This window comes from Phycodurus eques, chromosome 13 (assembly GCF_024500275.1).
Source record: "Phycodurus eques isolate BA_2022a chromosome 13, UOR_Pequ_1.1, whole genome shotgun sequence".
Lineage (NCBI taxonomy): Eukaryota > Metazoa > Chordata > Actinopteri > Syngnathiformes > Syngnathidae > Phycodurus > Phycodurus eques.
In genome coordinates, this window is record NC_084537.1 from 21,568,677 (window position 1) to 21,594,498 (window position 25,822).

Genomic DNA, 25,822 nt, shown 5'->3' on the forward strand with positions numbered 1-25,822 from the left:
TAATGCTTTCCGCTGGCACGGCTATAGAAAGTCAGTAGACAAAAGCTGCAGCTGTTTGACGGAACCCATATTTTACGCACAAATGAGAGTTCACAAAAAGATTTTAAACTACAGTGACGTTAATCAAAGGACACTCCACAAATGAAACACTTTTAAAAATAAATTTAATCGCATCTCTAATGTGTATAAATAAAACATATGAAACAATGCATATACGTATAATGTAATGAATGAGCTGAACAAGAACAGGGTTACATGTGATACAAAGGAGCAGTTCATGTAGTCAATGTACGGTGAAGAAAAAACAGTACCTTGAAATCAAAGCGGTCAAATATGCACACCTAATAAGTTTGCAATCCACATTCCTCAAAAATAAAATGAAACAAAAACTTCTCGGCCAGTAACAAAGAGAGCTGCAGTTTCATGTTCTGTTTATTAAAATGTCAAAATCAATAACTGATAAGAGTCTGTACTTCTTTTCCTTAAAGGTTTCACTAACCACGTTGAAGTGCAAAGCTCCAACACTATTCACATTGACCGTCTCAACTTTTAGACTAAATTTAAGAAATCCCAAAAGGATTTCCTTTCACTTTTTAAATGTACATCAGTCACATTGTATTGAAACAAAGGGAGACCTGAAATCTAGGGAGAAAAACAAAACAAAAAAATGACTAATATAGTAGACACTGAGACAAAAACCAGAGTAACAAATGACACGGGTAATAATGTAACAAGGTTGCTTATTCTCAGCGTCTGGAGTCGGGAATACCGAGGAGGATGCTTTTGCTCTTTCTAAGGCAAAAACCAAAGAAAGAGAGCACTCAGTTTAGTTGCCCTCTGAAACACTCGGCGTCGTACAAAACGGGGCTAATGAAGATTGCTACCTCTCAAAGCCGGGGCATGAAAGGAACACGAGTCCATCCCCTGTCGTCTTACTTTTTGTCCATTGAAAAAAGGGGGTGATGACAACTACCTCCTTTAAAAAGTACAAAATAAAAAGTGGATCGGTTAAAAAAAGAAAAGGTGGTGAGAGTCTGCTTTAATACGCAGGTGTAGGTGACAGTGAGAGGTAATCGGCACCAAAGGATCATGGCAACCCCATTGAGCTGTGTGTGTTGTACAAGTGGCAAGGATAGGACGGAGGGAGGAAACCTGGCCTTTGCTTAATTTCCTTAAAGTCCTCAGAAGAGTGCAAAGATCCCTTTATTTCCCTGACATATCCTGTCGTCACGCATCATGTCACGTCCCTAAAACTCGGCGAACTCCTTCACGCATTTTTCCGTGACGGAAACGCGGATCTCCTCCTCGTCGTAGTCGTCGAAGTTGCTGGTGTCCCCGGGGCCTCTGCACTTTGGTATGAATGGGGCCTCCACCTGCCACAGTAAAAAAAAAAAAAAAAAAAAAAAAAAAAAAATTAAAAAAAGTGTTAAAAAAAATAAAAAGAAAAATTATCCATTCAATGTTATACTTCTACAAGCAGCAATGTGGGGCTAGTGGTTAACACATCTGCATCAACAGTCCAGAGGCACGCTTGTTTGAAGACAAGGACTGTATATAAAAATTCCACCTTTATAACATGGCGTACAAATGAAGCTTACGTTGACCTAATGAGAATGGAACACCCTCGTAAAGGACCCCCTGTAGTGGCTTATATAGACAAATCCACTGCAGGAATGTAGTCGCAAACGATGGGATGTAACACCAAAGTGTAGAATGTGCCCTGCACTTCGTCAAGTGTAATCTAGCCAGCAGGAATGCTACAATGGCAGAAAATAGCGTCTTGCCTTCCTCTCGTAGATTGCGATCCAGTCCGTAGTGGCAAACCACTTGTGGCCCTTGATGTCGTTGACGCCATTTTTGAGGTTGCCGAAGCGCTTGGTCAGGTCCACCTGCAGCAGGTTCCTCAGCAGATCCTTCAAGTCCGAGCTGAAGTGAGAGGGGAAGCGCACCTGAGAAGACAGAACAAAGTCGTTCCGTTGTTCAACATTAATAACAAAGATACCCTACGCTCCTACCTTGCCAGAGACGATCTTCTCGTAGATCTGAATGGGCTGGTCAGCGAAGAACGGAGGGTAGCCGGCCGCCATCTCATAGATGAGGACTCCCAGGGCCCACCAGTCCACAGCTTTGTTGTAACCCTGAAAGAATAATCACACCAAATGACTCTAGCGATAAAAACAAAAAAAAATATATATATATTCTACTCATCGCCTCCCCAAATTGCTCAAGAGTCTCAAATTAAATATATTTGATGATAATAATAAGTTACACTGACCTGAACCTCTATTTTTGAACGACAATACGGTCATCCAATTTACGTAAAAAATGGCTCTCAAGTCGCACAAAACCTTGAACCGCTGTCGGGCAACACATTGGTATTTGCTTTTATTTTGCTTTGTTTTACTCTGCTGTCTGCAGCCATGAAAGCATCGCAAATACCTGAGAATCTGCTCTCAATTGCCTTACCTGGACAAATAAAGGTTAAAATAAATAAAAATTGTCAGTGCTCAAAGGACTAAGTGTTGTTGGTGCTTTTACGCCACACTTACTCCAAAAGACTGAGCAGCCTCAACATGGGGTGTTAAGACGAAAAATGGAAGAAGAATAAAGACAGGAAGCTACGCAAGTCACCATCCATCCATCCATTTTCTGAGCCGCTTCTCCTCACTAGTGTCGCGGGCGTACTGGAGCCTATCCCAGCTGTCATCGGGCAGGAGGCGGGGTACACCCTGAACTGGTTGCCAGCCAATCGCAGGGCACATAGAAACAAACAACCATTCGCACTCAGTCATGCCTACGGGCAATTTAGAGTCTCCAATTAATGCATGTTTTTGGGATGTGGGAGGAAACCGGAGTGCCCGGAGAAAACCCACGCAGGCACGGGGAGAACATGCAAACTCCACACAGGCGGGGCCAAGGATTGAACCCGGGTCCTCAGAACTGTGAGGCTGACGCTCTAACCAGTCGGCCACCGTGCCGCCCGCAAGTCACCATAAATGTTGTCAATTGTAAACAAAAAAATCATGTCATGACTGTCGAAAAGATGACATGTGAACGCATCACTATGTGTTAAAAGTGTTCTGTTCATTTTTTGTTTGTTTGTTTTAATATTAAGGGTGGTTAACTTATATTTTTACACTTGCAGGACTGTTGGAAATCCCAAAATTATACATCATTTTGGAATGCAAACAAAATTCGAGGTTCTACTGTTTTTGAATACAAAAATAAAATGCAATTCTGAGCATGAACATCACTTAGAAAGAAACGGGGATATGAGAATCATAGCCAAATTCATTCAGGTCACCCAACCCCCCCCCCCACTCGTTTGCTGGGCGGCGTAAAAATACGTGGCCACAGGGCACAAGAAGGCAGGCTCAGTTAATGCCGTACTTACCGTTTTTCATTTGATTGTTTTGTATATATGGCTTACAAGTGTCTTTGAGGTTTGAATACATTTTTAAAATGGCGTACTTTGCTGAGAATGATTTCTGGGGCCAGGTACTCCGGTGTGCCGCACAATGTCCAAGTTCTGCCTTTTACGCGCTTGGCAAATCCGAAGTCCGTCACCTGTAAAGAGTGAATGCGGCACGTGATGAAAACGGCCGCCACAACTGAGCCGCCGTGATATATTGACGGCCGCGCACGAGGCTCACCTGAATGTAGCCGTGGTGGTCGATGAGAAGGTTCTCGGGTTTCAAATCTCTGTAGATGAGATCTAGCGAATGGAGGTACTCAAATGTCAGCACGATCTGGGCGGCGTAGAAGCGCGCGTGTGGTTCACTGCAGAGAAAGTGGAGGTGTTAAAAAAATAAAAATAAATCAATACCTGCAAAACCACCGGTCAAAACAAACTAAAGATTTGAAGTGAGTGTTTATTCCTCCAAGGGCCTCACCTGAACCTCCCGATCCGTCTTAAGTGCGAGAACATCTCGCCTCCGGGAACATACTCCATCACCATGTACAAATTGGAGTTGTCCTAAAACAACAATATCACGTCAATATATTTTATTATAAAGCTGAAAAGAGTGAAATGAAGGAGGCTATCTTACCTTAAACGCATACTCAAGTTTGACAAGAAAGGGGAAGCTGACGGCTTGTAATATCCTCTTCTCGTTTAACGTGTGTTCTATTTGTTTAAGTTTCACGACCTGAGTCATAAAAACAAAACAAAACAAAAAAATAAGTCAGAAAATGTCCTCATAAAGCTGGCGGAGCACTCTGGCCACAACATTAGGTACACCCGCACACTTTGGCGAGATCACGGACAAGCGATGGATCAAAAAGCTCCATTTTGATGGACATGGTCAGAGAGACATGAACAATATTACTGTATATTATTACTTTATTATTACTTTATTACTGCTTCATGCTCAGAGATATTTGGAATATTTGCATGTAGATAGAAGAAACACCTCTCATAGTAATAAACATATTGTTAAACTAGAACTGGACGGCATGAGACGACCACACATGATCCCACCACCCGGCATACAAATATTTATTTACAACGTATAAAAGGGGTTTCTAAGCCAGTCTCGGCCCGGGACCCACATTTGACCTTTTAATTTTTGAAAAACGGTCATGCCATCTTTTCTAAAACTTAAAATACCCATAATTGCATGTGCAAAAGCGCACGCGTATACGAGACTAAAAACAATTTAACATTTCACCAATGTCTGCACTGAGCATAAACTTAGGAAGAGCATGACAACTGCAAATGTATAACTCTTAAAGTGTGTCCAAAATCGAATTAAAAAAACACTGCACAAATTAAAAGGACAAATTGCATGTACCATAAACACACAGACACAAAAATCTGATTAGATCCTAATATTAAGGCCAGTAGAAAAAAAAACTGAACTGACATTTGAGTGACTTCAAAATTGAAGTGACAATTTTGGTATGGTGTTTATTTGACACAGCTTTTGTATTGGATCTCATTAGATGTATGCTGCTGCACCTCAAACCCTGACAACATTATATACAGCCTTATATAAATAAAACGGACCTTCTGCTTGTCCAGTATTTTCATGGCAAAGTACTGCTCTGTTCCTTTGAGTTTCACAAGCATGACCCTCCCAAACGAGCCAGTCCCCAAAGTCTTTAGTCTGTCAAAGTCATCGAGGCACGTCGTGCTCTGCGGGGAGGGAACAGCATGTTAGCATCCCACTGCAATTTATCAATTTAGTTACTCTAAACAGCATTCTGACCTGTGGTGGGCATTCCCATTTCCGCAAGAAATCTTCTTTGGCTTTGGCTAGAAACTCTTTAACTATGGAGGGTTAAAAAAAGAAAAAGAAAAATTAGCAGACATTCTTTTTGGAATACAGACATTAAAACACTTGCTTTTTTTTTTTTTTTTTTATAAAGGTAGGAATGGTAAAAGTCTGTACATGAGGGGCATCAGAGGGGCAAAGGAAAATCAGGTTGTAAGGGCAACTCTCATCTGGATATTAATTGATTAAATGACACAAACACACGGAAACAAAAACAGACAGGCAAGACGAGTGACGCATTCCAGGTAAAGAAGTCACATTTCTGGTACTTAGCCTCAAATCAAGGGAAGAACAACATTCAACGAGGAAAGTTTCTCTCTGAGCAACACTTTTTTAAAAGGGGAAGGTTTATAAAACACAGAATTGTAAGCAAAGACAAACCAAAGTATGGCAAGCACAGCAGATATCCAGATTGAGAGAATGTGTGCGACAACAACAAAAAGACACACTTATTATCAAAGCACACAATAACAGCAAGCACATCGAGCAAGTGTCGCACAATGAGACTCGCGCGCAAAATTTGCAGGCTCATCTCCTTTTTTTGTGCATACCAAACGTCTCTATTGATCACCGAGGGTGTTTTATTTTTCACAGGAACAATCACCCACCACCACACGGATGGAATGACACAGAAGAGAGAAAGAGAAGACAAGAGTTTATGTAGACCAAAACCACAACAAACATACGGTATGTAATGACGACAAAAATGAAAATAAAGTTGACATTATGCAGGAGACCAGCTGGGCATACGAGCAAAGGCTTGAAAGGAAAATAAGTAAGAAAACAGAAAAAAAACCTACAAATAAATGGAAATTTTATTCATTGCTCCATAGATCAAAGAGTACTATTGTCTAATATTGACTGTTAGCAAAAAAACAATAACTCATTCTCATGGCAGTACAAATTGTTGAACTGTAACAATGGGGGGAAATCACCAGTCATAATAATAGGTACACATATGTTATCCAATACAAGGGGGACTCACTTCAGTTCCTAAGGTGGCAACGTAACCCAAATTTGTACACAAGTCTGAACACACAGTCTCTAACCCACACTAACACAAGTCATAATTACAGTAAATATTTGTACGAGAAACACTCCAAGGAAATACATCTAAAACAAGTAAATGGTAGCCAAATGTGCCTTCTTGTGCCACATGACCACAAACTCTTACACTGCTGCGCAAACTGGTTAATTGTGCGCCATTCTGAACACTGAAACCTCAATCGTCGAGACGGTCGTAAAAATGAAGACGCCCTGTACTGTGGTACCTCAAAATTTCCTACTGACATTAAAGAAATGCTTTGTTAGCAGCTGGCTAGTTAGCTCGAAGCGAACACCAGAGGCTAACCTAGCGGTTTCACTCCTTCGGCTATGGTAAACAATACATTTGTATGTGTATTTTTTGTTTCATTTTAAGAATTATAAGCAGGACATGTGTAACTAGTCTGAGAAGTACACCGTCCTCAAAGCATAACATATTAACTGATGATCTGATCAAGTTGCATAGAAAGTGTCCTCATCCTGTAACCGGATGACAAATGATGTCAACGTGTTAATGCAATGTGTTCAAGCTACGTAGGCGCGCTGTAAAACACAAGGTAATCTTGTGTGTATTCAGCTATGTGGGTAACCAGGTTGCCTCGTCAGAGCGGCTGCGCTCCAGATAAATCTGCGACCGGGGCCAACCGTGTCAGCTGAGAAAGCTTTAAGTGCCGAGGAGCTAGCTGCCATTGGGCCATGCTTGGGAAACAAACGTTAACCGATATTGTGAACTATTGTTCATGTCTCCATAAATCTCACATCAAACTGCTCATACTGATGTTTATGCCGTCGCTCGTCAAACTGCTAATAAATCGTAATGACAACTTCCGAAGCATTTGTCAGCAGGTCGACGTTGAGAAAATAAGCACATTTATTCTCTCAACATTCCGACTTCATTCTCGTAATAGTACAACCTTTTATTGCAACAATGTAATCTAATTATTGTACCGAAACAAGCTAGACAGTAAATATTATCAAAACATTATTCGTGACACTATGACTGAATTCTTGTAATATTGCAACTGAATTCTCTGAATATCCCAACTTTTTTTTTTCTCATAATAGTGTATTGTAAATTAATTCTTGAGACATTACAACTGAATTTTTCTGATATTGTGACTTTATTCTCGTAATATTATGTCTTAATCCTCTCACAACATTACAACTGTTTTGCGTAACACTCCCACTTCATTGTTGGGACTTTTTTCTTGTAAAATACAAATTGTATTCCTTTGACATTATGGCTGGATTGTCATAATATTACAATTTTGTCATAATATCATACAACATTTTTGTAATATGTGTTTTTCTCGCAACATTACGCCTTTTTCCTTGTTATTTAACGATTTTTTCCCCCCGCAAAATTTGGACTACATTTTTCTATTCTTTTTTGTTGTACATTGTGACTTAGGTCCCATAATATTAGTGTTTTTTTTCATGTATTAGTCATATTTTTAAGGCATATTACGACTACATTTTTGTAATACAAGTATAATGCAGCATTTTTATCACAATATTCTGACTTCATTTTTGTGATATTACCGGTACATTTTTTTTTAACACAGTACAACTTTTTTTCTCATAATAGTACGACTTTATTTTCATAATCAGATTATTCTTGTTTTACATCATTATATATTACAATTTCTTTTCACTCTTAAATTATGAAATATTTCAAGTTTTTTTCATTCATTCATTCATCTGCCGTACCGCTTATCCTCACTAAATCGATTCTCCTAATTCTATGACTTTAGGCATAAAATATAAGATATCATACTTTGATTTGACTCCTCCGAAGCACAATTAATACAGAAAAACGCCTTATTTTCACAAGCTTGCTTGGAGAAAAGATGATTTAGTTGACGGGGATGTCTGCTAACGTAATGTTGACCAGTTGAGCGCATAAGAGCACGCTCACACCGACCGGTCTAGGCCAAGTTACGTCAATGCTTTCAAAGCTTGTAATGCTCCTTATCCTCTGACGGAGGTCTGATGATGAGCCTGCTCAGGTCAACGATGAGTTGTGTGCCTCTCAAATGTTGAACCTTGATGGTGGAATGGGTGGGGTGACATAATTTGTGCAGCACTACTTTTATGAATGCAAAGAGAGGGCATTTGTCATTTCTTGGCCATATTTGGTCACTGTGCTGTGCAGTGAGCTTTGTTTATGTAGCCCAGAATAAAAATGTGGTCGTGGAGCCCCCAGGGGCAGATCCACCAAACCTCACCCAAGAAGTTTAGAGCTATTTCACGACAATTACTGGTGTGTGTGTTTTTTTGTTTTGAGCTGTTCCAATCCATCTACAACACAGATGATGAAGTGATGCATGTGTAGCATGCAAATACGACGTGACAAGTGACGACACATACAGAGAAAGAGGCCCTGAAGTGCTCCAACAATCAAGGGGCGTTGAAATGACGGGGGTCGGGTTTATTCCAAAATCAAGTGTCACGTAAAAACAACACATTGACACGTGTCGTCATTTTGTTTTTGTCATTGCTCTTTTGTTGTTGTTTGCTTCATGGGACTCATTAACGAGGCTACAGTGGTTCAGTTATACCACCGACGTGGTCCTGATGCGACTAGCTTGGTTGCGTCAACAAAACGAACATGAGCGAACGCTGTGTAATAACGCGTAACCTCAAAATGCTGGCTGTTATTTAAATCAAAAGTGGCGTGTGACAGATGGCCCTCAGAGTTATGGTGGCGCCACGGGCTAGCAGGCTAGGCTAGGCTAGCTAGCTGCACATTCGAGGTTCGTGATGAGATCCAACGAAACTAACCACGAAAGCCGCTCGAAGGCGAACACATGCCGGACTCACCGCTCTCTAGCTCGTTGCCCTTCTTGGCGGTGGCAGCGTTCCCCATGGCGTAAGACACACGGGCGCTCGCTCCCGACTGAGAGAGAGAGAGAGAGAGAGAGACAGAGAGAGAGAGAGAAAGAGAAAGAGAGAGTGGGGGGGAGATGGCGGCTGGTTGGCTAGCTAGCTAGCTAGCCTCCCTGCACCAGGCGCTAATCGCGTTTAAATCAAACAAAAACAAATAATTCGGTGTGCTTTGAATAAGTCCCCGCTTCGGATGAAAAATTAACAACAAGTCCCCGAGCAGCAGCGGTCTCCACTCTTCATCTGTCGGCCCGGCGTCCTTGTTCCCCCCTACCCCCGTGGAAGGGTCCCACTACGGCTCGGTTGGCTAATGTGTGGCTGACATGAACTGAAGCTAGCGGTCACTGTTGGAGCTCACCGCCCGCCCGCCCCGTTGGATGGACGGACGGACGGACGGACGGACGGCTCCCCCTCTTCCGGCACCTCTTCTGGCACAAACTCCACACGCCTGCTCTTACTGGTGACTATAGCCTACTCCAAAATCACATTTTCTTTAAACATGACTGGCTTAACCTTTTTTTAACGACTGTTGACGCCAGTAGAATGTGTGTGTGTACCTTTAAAAAAGCCCCCCGTCTTCTACTAAACACCCGCAACAATGATAATTATGCACAAGGTCCAAGTGGGGAAGTGTCCCACCAAGTCATTGATTAAAAATCATTGCACAACTGCTTCCCAAAAAAAAAGTGTTTCCCCTTTTTTCCCCTCCCCACAAGTCAAACCCTGTGTTTTTTAAGTGGTACTAGGTGCAAAATGTTTGAGAACCACTGTTCAAATCAAATGTAAAACCTATTAAAGATGATAATCAACTCACTGATACATCGGAATTAAATGACCACTGTCAGACAAGTGTAAACATAAGTTAAACCACAAATGGAATGTATTTGAACCAAGTACTAACAAAAAAAAAATACTCTCCATGCACCACCATAATGAACATTAGAATTTAGTAGCATAGTGTGTTCATAAAAAACGAGGCAGAAGTTTGATTCCTAAGAAGTATATTTACTATTGTACACCACCGTAAAATTTGTACTTAAATAATGGCTCAAACAAAAGTTAAATAAAACTGTACCAAAATAAATATCTGAAAAACTGTTATGAAATTAAATGCAAATGTATTTTTTTATACAAATACAACTGAACTGTCCATAACAAATGTACTGTACTGAATTAAAATAAAGGTTTGAGCCACTATAACGTGTGCAGTTTGAACATTTCATTGTGTGATTATTTCGCATACCACTAAAGGGGGTGCACGTACCACACTGAGAATCACTGGATTAAAGCATCAAAAATAAAGTTTATGATCAAAAGGAAAGGGATGATGTTTTTTTTTAACTGACGTTTTCAGCAACCTTAAAATGCGGTTTGATCCTGTATACAAAAAAAAAATCAACAAAACTTTATTTCTGCTGATAAATAAAGACGTCATAAATGAGTTTGTCGCAGTGTCAGTTCTTCCCCTTCTACAGCTATGTTGCGTCTAATTATCACAGATGTGACGGATGGAAGTGCCATCACAATGTCACCCTTTGATAAAGTGCGCCGTGACTTGTGTTTACCGCTGGATAGCAGGCCTCCTCGTCTTCTCCAGCGCACTTGTTTATCTCGTCATAACTTCACAAATTCCCCACCGTGGATCGTGTCACAATTTTAAAAATCTCTCAATTGTACATGCAAATTAACCATTGGATAATACAATTCAAATAATACCACTTCACCTTTTGAAGATGCCTGAGACACATGAGAAGGAATAGGAAATACTTTGTTGATATTGGTGAGCTTCTCAAGTCATTTTCGTGCTATCATTATGATTAGTTGTCAGCCGTTATGCAATGAGTAGGGTTACATTCCAGAAAATCCCAATAAATGGTACTTTAGAGCGGTGCAAGTCTTCTTTTTGTCCACTTGAGGTCGCCAGCCACACACACTACACAAGCACGAACACTAAAGGTGGCTGTACGGTGCTTGAGCGTTGTGAACGTCAATCTATGAGAATGTGACGTACACGTGCTATTTCCTGTCTTAAGCATTGGGCACCGTGCCTCACACTGACGGTCCTGGCGATGTAGTCAGTGCAAAGCAGTATGGGAAGTAGGGCCGGCAGATCCTGCTGTTTTTCCAGAATTCTTTGCGGTGATGTTTTTTACTACAATACTTTAATTGTAGAAAATCAAGCTAAAGGTTGCTCTTTACTTGAATTTGTTCCTGTTCATATTGTTATGTGTGCGTGCATGAGCTATACGTCGGGCTAAACTAGGTATTTGTGAACTTACTTCATGAAACTGGCTTGTGTGTTAAACAGTGGCATTCGGGTCATGTTGTTTGTATCCTCAGGCAATTTGTGATTTACCAAATGTATGAGTTAAGAATACTCAAAAGTTCGTTTTCCTGCAAAGAGTAAGAGACCGTTTGTCACGTGCAGGTGAGTAACTGCACTACACTGATCAATACAATTTGTTTTTTTAAATCTGTGATGCACTGAATCCGCAATAAGTCAACCGTGATATAGCGAGGGATTACTGTAACTGCTTCGTAATACAGTATGAATATGTCTATTCAATTGACATTTAATTACAATATCATTTCCTGTTCAATGGTTATCAACACACTTTTTCTCTGCCATCTCTGCAACCGTTCTGTGGTGGTGTCACAAAAAAAAAAGCAAAAGAAAAAAAGTAAAACTCAGACAACACAAAGCTGCTGATTGAAGTTTTGTTTGGCCTTTGAGGCATTTTCTTCACTTGTTTGACTTTGGAGGTCCCCACTGGTCTCGCTTTCACTGAGGAATGACTGAGATGTAATTATACTCTTTTACACAAGAGGGCAGCAGATTCCCATTGCACAATTGTGAACAAAAAACCTCCCAAAAAAACAAAAAAAACGGTTTATCCTTCCTGTCTGTCTGTTATCTTTTATCATTAGCTGCATTTAAATGAATGATATGCTCCTCTTAACAAATGCAACTCACACGTGAGTCACGTCCTGTGAATTTTTACAGTTACATAGGTGGTTTCTATTTTTGTCCTAAAGCCAAAATGATAAACTACCAACGCGTAGTTATTTTGCACAACGTCAGCGTGTCTTCCATAGAAAATCCATGTAAGATGGTGGATTGGAATATTACCGTAAATACCAGGTACGTCAGAAAGTGTCATAAAAGATGTATTTCCAATCCAAACTATGAGTTTTTCCCCTTAATGTGGGCCAGACGATCAGCCGGCATGTCGAGAGATTCTGCAGCGTTTGCTTCGTTCAGTGTGTGAGAAGAGGCAAGAGTTGTGGCAGGACAACTGCCCTGAGCATCCAACACTTCCTGGCTTTTCCCCTCATGGGGGTCATGGAGGTCATCAAGGGGACCCGTTTCGAAGTCGAAAAATGCTCCCAGGAGTGCATGAAAGTGTGGCAGAGAAGGCTGGGAAAGTGAGTTACACTCCAGGTGGATTACATCCAAGGGGAAAACTTGTACTTTGTCGTTTGGATTTAAAATATATCTTTTGTGATGCCAGTCCTGGAACCTTTCTGACACACCCCTTATAAGCAGCATGTTTTCACTCTTTTATCTCGCGGTTTTAGCTTCCTTCCTGTTTACGTCCCCGGCAAACAACATGTCATTTTCATCCCAGCTGACCAGCTGCTCTCCATATTGGCTTCTCCCCCCCGCTCCCCTTTTCTATCTTCCGCGCCAGGCCGTGCTTCAAAGAGAATCATTTACTCTCCCTCAGATGAATGAGTGAATGAGTGAGAAGCCATCTTGGCTCACTCTCACTTTCTCTGCCCATTATTTCCGCAACTGACGCATTGCTTTGAACAGCATCTCTGATGATAATGACTTTGCTGCCCTCAAACGTCTCTAGGCTACCCTTTTTACAGACAGCCAATACACGTCACATGATTTTGAAAACCTTTTTTTCCAGCCCAATATTAACACAGGGCCGCATGGTGTGATAGTGGTTATCACATCTACCTCACAGTTCTGAGGTTCAGGGATTGAATCTCAGCTCAAGCCTTCCTATGAGGAGTTAACATGGTCTAATACAGAAATTGAACTACTCCAAATGTGAACTGGCCAATCTTAGGGAATTTAATTTTGTTATCTCATTGTTTTATTGTAGTGAAACTCTTTTTTAGTAAGAGAATTGAAAGTAACAGGAGTGAGTTTTTAGTCTGATGTAGCTTTTGTGTGTGTTTGTAATTAAAAAAATAAACGAAAAAAACTTAAAAACATAGTTGGGATGAAGAGTCATAATGTGCAGAACACTGCGTGATAATACAAATATTTTACAGTTCATTTTCTTGTGCATTAATACATTGAATTTCTTGGGGATGCAAATGGCACCAATTTGGTGGAATGGCCCTTATAAAATATAAAATATTATAAAATATTACATTTGTCATACAAACCGATATACCGATATATGATGTTTGGGGTGATATACCGATATATGATGTTTGTATTTAATCGTAATAACATCATTACATCTCTGGGAGACATGGTTCTACCACCATTTTAAGTTTCAGGTACCAAATTCTGTTGGGCCCACAGAATCAAAATATTGCGCTCTCAAGAAAGATCGGAAAATAATGACAAATTTGGTATAAAGTATAGTTATTTGGGACGGACGGGGGGGGGGGGGGGGGGTCATAACGATCAATGTATAATAATAATTCAGGCCAAAAATGTCTGTTTGAAATTCAATTAGTTTATAAATGGAGAGGGGGGGTGTCTAGGTCTTTCCGGCAAGTCATGGTGTACGACTCTATTGCACAAGGAGCAGAATTTTCCTTCAACAATAATAAATCCACAGATAAATTCTGACACTCGCTTGGATGACTGCTCTGTTTACACATGATTTATATCACGTACATGACAGGATTAAACAATGAGCACTTTTGCTGCAAGGCCTACTGAGTCTCTGGCGCATCCGCTTGAAAATCCTTCAATTACGCAAACAAATGCGTGATTAAAAGTGGTGCACGGGGCTCTAAAGCCAGCTGTTTGAGGCCTGTCTGACACGGCTGTATACATGTGTGTCTGTTCGCTATGAAACAAATGTCCCATTGTGCTCATCTGGAGTGAATTAGCGGGGAGGGAAGGTGGGAAGGAGCGCGCTTTGATATGCAGAGAAGGAAATGGGTAATGTCCTGAAACCACATGCAACATCCTAATAGTAGCTGCTGACTGATGTCAGGAGACAAGCTGATAGACGATGTGTGAGTGCAAACGAGAAAACGGCCTTCTTGCCATTTACAAGGGGGACTACAGAAAATTGTTATTTTACTGGCTTATGTACTAATAGTTGGGTCTCTGCAGTGCCCGCACACTCATCAAGCGTAAAATTAAACCAAGTAAATCTTTTGTGATCTGATTATTTCTGATTTCCCTTAGCAAGCCCATCTGCACTTCCACCCACACACACTGTGGGGAAGTATAATACAGCCATGCAGAGACAAATGAAGAGTTTCACAACCACTGTGGTTGACTCTGTAAGCTGCAGTAATATTAGTCGTTTATTTACAGGGGATACATTTTTTTTTTTTTAATTGTCTGTCTACATGTGTTGCGGCACTGTTTATGTTCAAATATTCCTTGCGTGAAACGTTATAACACCGCCAAATAGATGCTAGTTTCGCTATCCCTTTAGCGTTTAGCTTAGCAGACTTTACGAAGGCAAAGTTATGTGGTTGGGTAAAATACACGTGCAATTCTATTATGTAAGTCAACCCAGCAGTGGGGTGAAAGTGCACAAGGCCACGTTCACAGACAGATATAACAAATCTACTTTGTGTCATTTCACACTTGTTGAGTAGGCAGGTACTTTAGAGGCCAAATTATTTGTATGCAAGACATTAAATAGTAAAATTTCCTTAACATGTCCCCTTTAAGACATGTCTGTAGCAGTTTGTGGGACCTTTTGTCCAGTGAACTTTGGGCCTTAAGTGGTATCGCATCATAACCACGAGTATGGTCTGTTTGCACGCGAACAAGTGCATCGCCCTGCAATTTCCCCGCCACGTTGTAATGTATTCATGCCAGCTGAGGACGTGCTCACACAGTAGTGCGAGCAGCTAATTTAGGATAGCAGCACAATATGCCCTTTGAAGTCAGCGAACAACATCTTCAGCGCAAAATGCGCCCCCTTTCCGAACTACACTGCTTCATTGTTTGACTGCCACGGTCAGGTCGTGCACGCATGAGAAATTCCAAGTCAAGCAAATTATAGCGAGGAAGTTGTCTGGGAGCAGTACATTCCAATGATTTCATTACGCTCTAATGTTTTTTAGCGATGCGTGTTTTATCCGGAGATAAGGTGATTCACATTTGAGGGGTGAAAAAATCCAGCGAGGCGACCCAGACGTCCCCGGTGTGGTGTCATTTCTCACTTATTTTGGAAAAAAAGATGACAGAGATTATTTGAGGATAACGCGCGTGCAACATGGCCGCCCGAGCCAGATCAAAGCGGAGACAATCAAAGCCAGAGCGAAAGCTAAAGGAGTAAGCTCTTTTAAACGTCCGCCTCGAGCTCGGGGGTGGGGCGCTCGGGTTCGCCTAGACTCTTTTCCATCCGCCGTCCTTCCTCTGGAGTCTCGGACAGTGAGCGAACTGACATATATAATCCTTCAAAGCGGATGCAAGCAGTCCTGCTGGTGACCCGTGAGAATATTAAAAACTGCACCATGGCTCCGCACAGCTCGCCAGCGCTCGTGTTTGTGTGCGCGTGAAGCCGAGGCTGATAAGACACGACGCCGGTCGTAATGGTTTAGAAAGTCATGTTGAGACCAGGCAACACGGTTGCGACAAGGAAAGGCATCACTAACAAGGCCTGCTTTCTAACACAACAAAGTAAAAAAACAAAATAAAACAAAAAAAAAAAGCAAGCAAAAAAGCATCAGTCAGCAATGCATTCTGACTTTGTGAACTTTGAACTTGAACCCGCTGTGTGTTTGGGAATTGATGAATGTATTTTTTCGGCCTTCCAGACAACTACTGCATTCACCTCACACAAGTATGGAAATGGCCATCAGACAGGTAATCCATCACTCCCCCCCTGCCAGTTGTAGTAATACAGTCCAGAAGTCTTTGAATGTATTCTTTATACATCATCACAGTGGATTCGAAATCAAACAATCAAGATGTGATAAAAAGGGTAGACTTTCAGCTTTCATTTGAGAGCTTTCACAAAAATGTGGCTAATAGTATTTCGGAACTACAACCATTATCTCCATTCCCAGGGGAGCACTAAAGCCTACATGGCTTTAAGAAGGCAAGTAAATTGAATATTCCTCAATGGGCAAGTCAGTGGCCTGATTTCAAGCCATTAGAGCATCTTTTTCAAGCGGCAAGTGAAGGCATGGCAAAACGGCACCAGGGTAGAAGCAGACATTTTATGTTGATTGCCTCCATTTTCTGGGGCCCGTGAAGGCCTACTAGACATTTTGAAGGGTAACAAACAGAATATTTTCGAATTGTACAATCACGAGCCTGATCTCAAGCCAATAGATTTGTTTCATTTCAAATCCATTGTAGTGGCATTTAAAGGAAATTCATTCAAAACTCCACTGCCATTGTTCAAATACCTTTGTTGCTTCAGGAACACAAAGGTCTTTTTTTGTATGTATAGAAGTGTATAATTTATAGCTGATCCAAATGGGGATTCGTTTCATATTTTTACCTTTTTTACCGTGTTTCATTCCGGAAAGTAGACTTTCTGTACCTGTGCCTTATTAAAAGCCAATAATAGATGCAGGAGATAACAATGAGAGCAAAACAAACCCAACTCATCATTTAGAGAGTATCTCGTTGAAGTACTGAGTGTTTCGTCAAGGTTAACGCCTGAAATATATATATATTTTGTCTTTCTTTTTTCCATATTTAGATCTGCGCATTGCCTGCACCACCTAGAATACACTTTGAAAAACTTTTGACATAATTACCGCAACAACACAGTACCATAAATCAGTAATGAATAATTTAAAAGAACAACAAAAGTTTCGTTCCCTGCAAGTTGGCTGCGGTGTAGTAAGCAAGGACTCATGGGGAAGTTGGAAAAACAACCTCCCGCCTGAGGTGTTTTGCTTTTGCCTCGGGGATGGAGGCCACAGGTAGACCTCTCCTCGGGACAACATCGCTTCAGTCAGAATGCATCAAAGGGACCCGCAGCAGTGGCGGATAAGCCGGTGTCATAAATCACTCGCGACGGAATCATTAAACCTGAGATCAAATCCGCGGCCTTCCTCGGAAGTGCCAATAATATGTGCGAGAGCGACGTGGATGGAGCACGTTGATGGAAATTCTTATTTCGACGATGTTGGCGAGAGCTTTCAGTCTTGAAGGATTCGTTTCCCCTGTGTCCTTGAACACATCTAGCCAAAGGCGATAAAACACAGCAGCGAGTCACAGCAGTGCCATGAAGTGGAGTATATAAATGAGCTCTGAAATCAAGTTCGAAAACTACTTATTTGCTCTGTCCCCACAGTTTGTCAAGTGCATGCCAAAGCAAGAGGTGGCGCCAAAACGCCTTGCTGGAGGAAGATGATTTTAGCAATCAGAAGAAAGACACATTAATCTCCCTCCTGAATATCTGACCGCAACTTTCTGATGTTTTCAAAGATCTTCATACAAATGTCAAAAAAAGTGTTGCACTATTCATTCTTGTTGAATTCCTAACATGCTTCCTTAGTTTGTGTCACTTAAGACACTGCAATCATAAACTAAGCATTCAAGTTCATTTTGGGAAGGTTACATCCTGTCAACTAACGCCTGCTGGATGTTTTAATCTCCACTGTGAGTTTCAAATAAGACGGCAAATTTCTGACAGTTCTTTGTGCCATTGCACAAAAGCTTCGCCGTCTTATTTGTCTGAATACGTGACAAATGACTTTGTCGGCATCGACGCGGCAGCCTGCGGTTGCCCGTACCGACCGAACGAAACACCCGCTGCCTCTGCTCTAAATATTTATCAACTGCAGATGCTTGCGTGTGCTTTTAACAAGATGTGACTGCGACTGTATCGTCGTTAATGCACTTTTCGACCGGTGCTTAGCATTCCTCCCGTGGACGTGAGAGATTAGCAGTTAGCAGGGGGTGGAAGCCTGCACGCCATCCTTAACATGACAAAATCTCAACGATACGAGTGTCATTTATTTTTACTCTCCCCATAGCTGAGCTTCCTGTGTCTCCCGCCATCGCAATTACGGCCAAGAAGGATCAGAGCGCCGTCGGATGAAAGGCTCATAAAGCCCTGCCGAATAGAGACGTATGCCAGGCTTACACACTTCGTTCTTTTTTCCTCACCAATCTCGCTGAGAGGCTGCACGAGCCCGCAGCAGCCACGGCGGGAAGATATTCCAGGTATTAACAGAGTCCATTTCCACTACCACCATGTGGTAGGTGAAGGCTTCAAAGGGGGCAACAATCTGCTATGAAAATTAAACCACGGATCAGTCCAAGCCCAGTGGCTTTGCTTGGATTCACCAGAACGAGGGGCAAGAAATTTGCATTACATTGTTGCGATATACATAAGATTACTCAACAACGTGTCCCTCATGTAGAAAAGCAGCCCCAGAACATAACGGAGATCCAGAATCTGACACTGGGCAGCACTTTTCGGTCCAGAATGCCTTGATCGTTTTGATACATATTTCTTTGGGTACAAACTGAAGACACCATGTGCTGGAAGTAGAGAAGCAACCCCAGAACATAACCAAGACCATGTTTTCTAACAATAGGTAGTACATTTGCTTCAGAATGACTTTCTAAACCATTACCATTATCACCAGCACATCTCCAACTACTAAAGTGAAAGAGGCGGAGGTGCACATAGATGTGGCTTACTGCTCTCCACACCTGATACAAAAAAGAGAATATTTTCCAGGAAATACCAGTCCAGTTGTTGTTTAATCTACGAACCGTCATCAGGATCTTCTGAGTTTGGGATTACACTGTTACAGTATCTCCTTTAATAGGTCAGTTGGTGGAGCAGAGAACTGTAGTAGCTATGGTAATGCTGAAATCCTTAGGGTCGCCAGTTCAAATCTGACTTGAAGGAATCTCTTTGACAACTAGACTCAGGTAGCTTCTACAACAGGGCCATCACAATGATTCGTGAAACATTGCAATGACCAAAGCAATAGAATATACACATTTTAAATGTTCATTCTTATTCTTATTTTAAGATGTGTCACTTTGTGTATTTTTTCTTTTAAGTGCATCTCTTTTACAGCAATGTTGGCTATTACACCAATTTCATTGTACACTGTGCAATGACAATAATGACCGTAATCCCAAATCTTTCCAGATTAGCTACTGCCACCCCTAAAATAAACACGTTGCGAGCAGAGTTCTAACCTGCGCAGGCAGATCCCATAGGTTTTCAAATCCACCGTCCTAACTGTTTGGTGATCACTGCACACAAAGTAGACTTGAGAATTCATTTTAGCCTGCACATTACTTCCTGCACTGGATACAGAAAAGCAGCCTCAGGGCATAAACAAGCCTCCTCTATATTTCATAACAAGTCCAAGATTTGGCAATCCAAAAACATGGATACAGTACCTTAACCGCTTGGCCATCACAGGTGACAAACATGACTTCAGATTTCACTGTATCCTGCACACGATACCCAGTGCATGATACGAAAAGCAGCCCCAGACCCGAAACGAGCTTTTTGACTCAAACCGAGATACTCCAGGTGCAGCTCCAGACCCCACCAAGTCCTTATGGATGAGCAACTGGCAATCCCAGGATGCCTGGATAGGCTTGAAACTTTAATGTACTCTACGCAGATTGGCGACACTTCGTGCCAGAAGCATAGCTAGTACTTGATTTCAAGCCCAAAGCCTTAACCACTCAGCCATTGCAGGTGACGGACCACACAGCTATCCTAAGATATGCTCATCCGTGAACAGATTTTCCAAAGTGGGCCTAATGGTTTCATGTTTTTACTTTTAAACGTCACTGCTACTTAAAAGTTGATGTTATGTCGTTTGATTCTGATCTCATTAAGTTTCAAACCATTCCAAGTAAACAGCACTTTCTCCTCCTCACGTCCAACACGCTCCCAGTGCAGCCTCCCCCAAAAAAAACAAAAACACATTTTCTCACATCATTTCCTGACCATGCAGGATTTCACACTATTTTGCAGCCTTTTCTGGTTGCAATAAAACTCTTTTAATATTGACAAGCCCGAAACTTAAGGTCGCGTTTAACAATTTGAAAAGCGGTATTTGGGGTGACAAGGAAACGTCTCTGTTGTGTTTTGGGTCTATCATGTTGGAGTGCCCATGACCTGCGGTTTAGACCGCAGAAGGTTTTGAGATTTTATTGCACCTTGCATAGCAAAGCAGCCCAGAGAACATAAACAAGTCCCCTACATTTGTTCCTTTTTCACTGGAAAGTCAGGCCTAAATTTTCACTTGTTTTTAGACTTTATTGCTACTTAAAAGCGGACTTTACACCCTTTAATTCCGATCTCATTAAGTTTCCAGTCATTCCAAGTAAACACCACTTTCTCCTCCTTGAGGAAACACGCTTCCAGTGCCACATCCTCAAAAAGTTTCTCACATCCTCATTACCCGACCATGCAGCCAGTGAACGGATTTTACATGATCTTGCAGTTTTATCTCACGTAATAGAACTCCAACTTTTTATTTTGACAGGCCCAAAGCGTGAAGTCAAGTGTGACAATTGGGAAGAGGTGACAAGGAAGCATCTCTGTTGTGATAAAACAGCCTCTGGTAGCGCAGTTACTTTTTTTTTTAAATAGCACCCCAGGCAAACATAACCGCAATACATATTTTAAAAAGCAATGATTAAAACTGCAAAATGCAACTGTGAAGTCATATAAAGTCATGCAAATTGGGCTGACAGAGTGGAGTGCGCCTCAGATGGAGTCAAAAAAGTCTCAGGTGGGATTAAGGCTAAACTGTTTCACGTCTATTTTTGTCAACACGAAGCTCACTATATAACCTTGTGGAGTTTGTTTGCTGTCAAATCATGTGGCGGTAGTCTACGCGCTTTACTCGTGATCTTTACACCCCCCCGTCATTGAAATGAATAATGATACGGGGCACATGCAATGAAACTGCATTGATCTATAAATCCTGCACATTGTATGCATGCATACCACTCTACAAAGATTGTAATATTGAATTTGGAATTAAAAAAAAAAAATCTCCTTTTGCAGTGCAGCACCTTTATTGAAGCTACATTTTCTCCGAATGTTTAATCAGCCAAGGTCACCGTGTGTTTCCATGTTGTTCGAGGAGGTCCTGGCAGCAATGAGAGGCGCTATCCGTCTCATCTGTATTCTCTCCACTTGGCTTACGTCTGCAGGATCATCAAGATATTGGATTTTGCTGGGAGAATTAAAAGGGTAGATATATCAGGTAGAAGCAGATACGCGCGGTAAAATATTATTTATGGCTCTGTAACCAACCCCTTGACGAGCAGTCACCCAGAACAATGTTTTATTAAACAAAACAACAACAGCAAACCTCTTCACTCTGAATTGGCTGGAAATAATCCATTTCTAGAATTTGCATGGACTCCCCCTGACTAAATCACACTCATGCACACTTAGATCTTTAATACATATGATATCATTTCACAGAAAAACACAAAATAAATGTTTTTCTTTTTGGATTGTAATCCCACTGGTTGTTTATGGGTCTTGGCGTCAATTCCAGTAAATACAGTTTCTTTCGCAAAACATGATGCTTTTTATGTTTGAATGTTTTTATGTAATGGAACAGATGGATGTCATCCCTGTTCAGTATCTAGTCTTTTTTTTTTTTAAAGGGAAAAAGTTTTTAATAAATTCCAAAATTTGACGATTGCTCCAAAATATTGTCTTTAATTAAATTTTTTGGAAATACATGCACATTTTGGAGTTACACATAATTGTGATTTTGTTTCTGTGATCCCCCCAGCTAAAAAAAAAAAAAAAAAAAAAAAAAGAATTTTTAAAAAGAGGGAAAAAAAATCTAGCTCGCAAGAATTATTGGTAGCACCAATATATATATATATATATATATATATATATATATATATATATATATATATATATATATATATATATATATACACACATATATTTTTTTTTTAAATAGGGGGGGACAATGAGTTAGAATTTGTTATTTATTTTGGCATGGTTATGGCTGCCCGTTCATTGACAATAAAGAAACATAATGTAGATGGTATTTTGCCATGAAAATAGAAACATATTTTCAGACTCCCCCCCCCCCCCCCCCCCACACACATCACAGAAACTCACAACTAGGCAAGTTTTTCTGGAAATAGTGAAGGGTTCAGTAAAAGTAAGAAGTAAAAATCTGTGAACAGTTGAATTTGCCAAACCACAAATATACGCAGGTCCACTGTATTTCAACATTTTATTATTTCTTTAAAATAAATTAATTAAATAACTTTTTTCCCATTAAAAAGAAAAAAAAGAAGAAGAAAATCTCAAAATTTGTCTTCAACTAAAATCTATTGTGTTTTCCTCCATTTTTCCTGAGAAACAAGTAAATCTTTTCATTATATATATTTATTTTGTATTTTGGTGGGAAAAAGGGGTTAATTTCCAAATACTGGCGATACATGCAAAATTTATTGCGAACAGTGATACACAATTAATAAAACTGTCATAGTTTTGTGATTCCCCCCCCCCCCCCCCCAACACAAGTTAGATAAAATTTTCAGTAAAATACATGTTTTCCATCTTAATGTTGTAGACGTACATGCAAAATGTGGCCCCTCCATGAAACGCACGTGACTCCAAACGTGGAAAGACAAAAACAAATCAATAAAATGTACTTCAATTGATTGCTGAATTTTTCAGATTAAAATCTCAGAAGATTTGCTGCTACGACGTTTTCAATGAGCAGCGACAATGCTGAGTTTCACGAACATTGTCATAGCATCGTTACTTATGTTTTATCGCCGATATGAAGTCACGCCGGTGACAGCTGCCAGCTTGCGTGTCACAACTTTCTCGTCACTTAATGCTGAACTGATGAACGAACGTCGGTGCGGCGCGGTTGTGTCTATGCTGACGGATTTGACAGCTTTGACACATTGATGTGTTTCGGCTCTGGCGTGGCAATCGAGTGACTCGCACAAGAGCCTTTGGCTGTTTTTTTTCCCCCCTCCCCGCAACTTTGATTGCTGCGTTGCAATAACTGAATTGCAACAACAACATGACATCAAGACCTCGCAGAGTGCAGCGATATGTGACGTGCAGTATTTGATTGTACTGAAGCGCAAAACAAATAGGGTAGACTAATGACACCAAAGAGATTTTAATAGCTGGTTTATTGTGTTTGATATTTGACACCCTGTGGAAGCTACAGTCATAATTAAAAAGGTCTTGACGTTTCCTTCCCAGTAGCAAACTTTAAATAAGATCTCAGAAAGAAAGACACATATTAGCTATTGACAGACAATCACTTCCCGTTCCTTTTCCATTATGTTCGCCGGCTTCAAAGTATTTATTTATGTTTTTAACATTTCTATTTATTCTTTTTTTTTTTTTTTTTTTTAAACAATACTTTAATTTCATCTAGTGGTGAATGTCTCTTGATATGTACTTGTATGACAGTTAAGAATACGATTTTGTGATGGCAACAGTTTAACTCTGGAACAGATTAATTTCCTTTACATAATTTTTTCGCGGGGAAAAAATTACTTTGTGCTCCACTTTGGAGGTTCAAATGTAGTCATTGCAACAACCCACCATGTAAGCAAACTATGTAGCAGCGGTCATGTATCGAGTGCTTTCAAGTCATTACAATTCCTGTGTTTATGTCTAAAGTTATAAATATTTGAATAGGGAGCAGTAACACGAGTAGCATGCAATTACATTGCTAATGCAAAAACTGAGGAGGGGCCCTGGCTGGCATTTGTAGCCCTTGTGCTTGGGCCGGCATTGACTGCATTCCCTCCTGCTGTCATTCTAATTCCACACATAGGCGGAGGCAGCACGTGGCAGCCAGCTCCACTTAAGAGCGCGGGACGTCGAATGGACACGTACCTGAAGGTGACACAAACTTGGCAGGGGCTGCGACACTTTCCAGGGAAGTTCATCAACCTCGGCGACGCGCCGAACCTGCGGTGGGAGGGAGACGGGGGTAAATACAAGCGGTCACGTTGCCGTGTCACGCTTCATACATGTCACGTGTGCGCCCGCCAGGCTCTACACTTTGTTTAGGCCTCAATTCAGCCGCTATTTGCGTCAAAGGGGCACAAACGGCTATTCCCGCTGCCTGTAATTAACTCAAAACCTTTTTTTTCGTAGAAATTACATTTGCGTGGTCTGGTGGTGGCAGCACGGTTGACAAGCGGTTAGCACAACCGCCTCGCAGTTCAGAGGTTCCGGGTTCGAAATCTGTATTTTCCTGTGTGGAGTGTGCTTGTTCTTCCTGAGACTGCGTTGAGTTTTCACCGAGTACTTCTCCAGATTCTCTGAACTTTTTGATGATATTATGGACCGTAGATGACGAAATCCCGAAATTCCTTGCAATTGTACGTTGAGGAACATTGTCCTTAAACTATTTTCCTCACGCACTTGTTCACAAAAAGGTGAACCTCGCCCCATCTTTGCTTGTGAATGACTGAGCAATTCAGGGAAGCTCCTTTTCTGCCCAATCATGGCACCCACCTGTTCCCAATGAGCCTGTTCACCTGTGGGATGTTCGTTCCAAACACGTGTTTGATGAGCATTCCTCAACTCTTTTGCCACCTGTCCCAGCTTTTTTGGAACGTGTTGCAACCATCAAATTCTAAGTTAATGATTATTTGCTAAAAACAATCAACTTGATCAGTTTGAACATTAAATATCTGGTCCTTGTAGTGTATTCAATTATATATAGGTCGAACATGACTTGCAAATCATTGTATTCTGTTTTTATTTATGTTTAACACAACGTCCCAACTTCATTGGAATTGGGGTTGTGTGTATATATATATATACACATTTGTATTTTTTTTCTTTTTTTCAGTCATTTGTTGCATGCAGTACTGCCAATGTTAGAAAATACAACAATAAATACAAATAATTTTGTTATATAATTTTGAATAAAATAAAATCATAAAGAATTCATGAATTAAATGTTTTATATGGTATATATATATATATATATATATATATATATATATGTATTATATATTTATATTTAAATAATTATTATAACTATTGATTTTATTCTAGTAATGATACTAATCATATTTCTATATGCTAAAACAACAACATCTAATACTGGCAGGAGACTAATTTATCTGTGATCTGTAGTGACATACATGGCTCTGGCCTCTTTATACATTCTTACTGGTGTGTAGCACTATTTGCGTTGACGTAACAACAAAAACATATGTTTAAAATCTCTCAAAATAATATCGAATCTCTTGGCTCTGGTTTTAGTCTAATCTGTTGTGCAAACTGCTCTTTGGGACTGTTTGGCTCCCTCTAAGGTGAAGAACAGAAAAACATTTCATCATTTTGGGGCGTAACAACGTGAAATATTGCATAGTTTTGGAGTGAGGACTTTAAAACATCAACATGTAATTCTCTCAAGTGGGAAAAATGACAAATTAATTGGATGTAGAGTAAGTCAAA

At 40.7% G+C, this 25,822-nt stretch overlaps 1 protein-coding gene across 3 annotated transcripts; it reads right to left on the reverse strand.

The window, feature by feature from the left end:
- Positions 1–147: 147 nt before the first annotated feature.
- Positions 148–24,298, reverse strand: prkacbb (protein kinase, cAMP-dependent, catalytic, beta b). Of its 3 annotated transcripts, none has more exons than XM_061693759.1 (10): positions 24,242–24,298; positions 5,211–5,272; positions 5,009–5,137; positions 4,050–4,148; positions 3,894–3,976; positions 3,654–3,780; positions 3,472–3,567; positions 2,016–2,138; positions 1,785–1,949; positions 148–1,373 (listed from the first exon to the last, which is right to left on the reverse strand). In XM_061693759.1, exons 3-10 carry the CDS (start codon positions 5,069–5,071, stop codon positions 1,248–1,250), a joined length of 882 nt encoding a protein of 293 aa, XP_061549743.1. In that variant the 5' UTR covers positions 5,072–5,137; positions 5,211–5,272; positions 24,242–24,298; the 3' UTR covers positions 148–1,247. The 3 variants fall into 3 exon arrangements, with proteins under 3 accessions (XP_061549743.1, XP_061549742.1, XP_061549741.1); XM_061693758.1 differs by lacking the exon at positions 24,242–24,298 and adding an exon at positions 9,144–9,728 and having other exon boundaries at positions 5,211–5,266; XM_061693757.1 differs by lacking the exon at positions 24,242–24,298 and adding an exon at positions 9,144–9,727.
- Between the last annotated feature and the right edge of the window lie 1,524 nt (positions 24,299–25,822).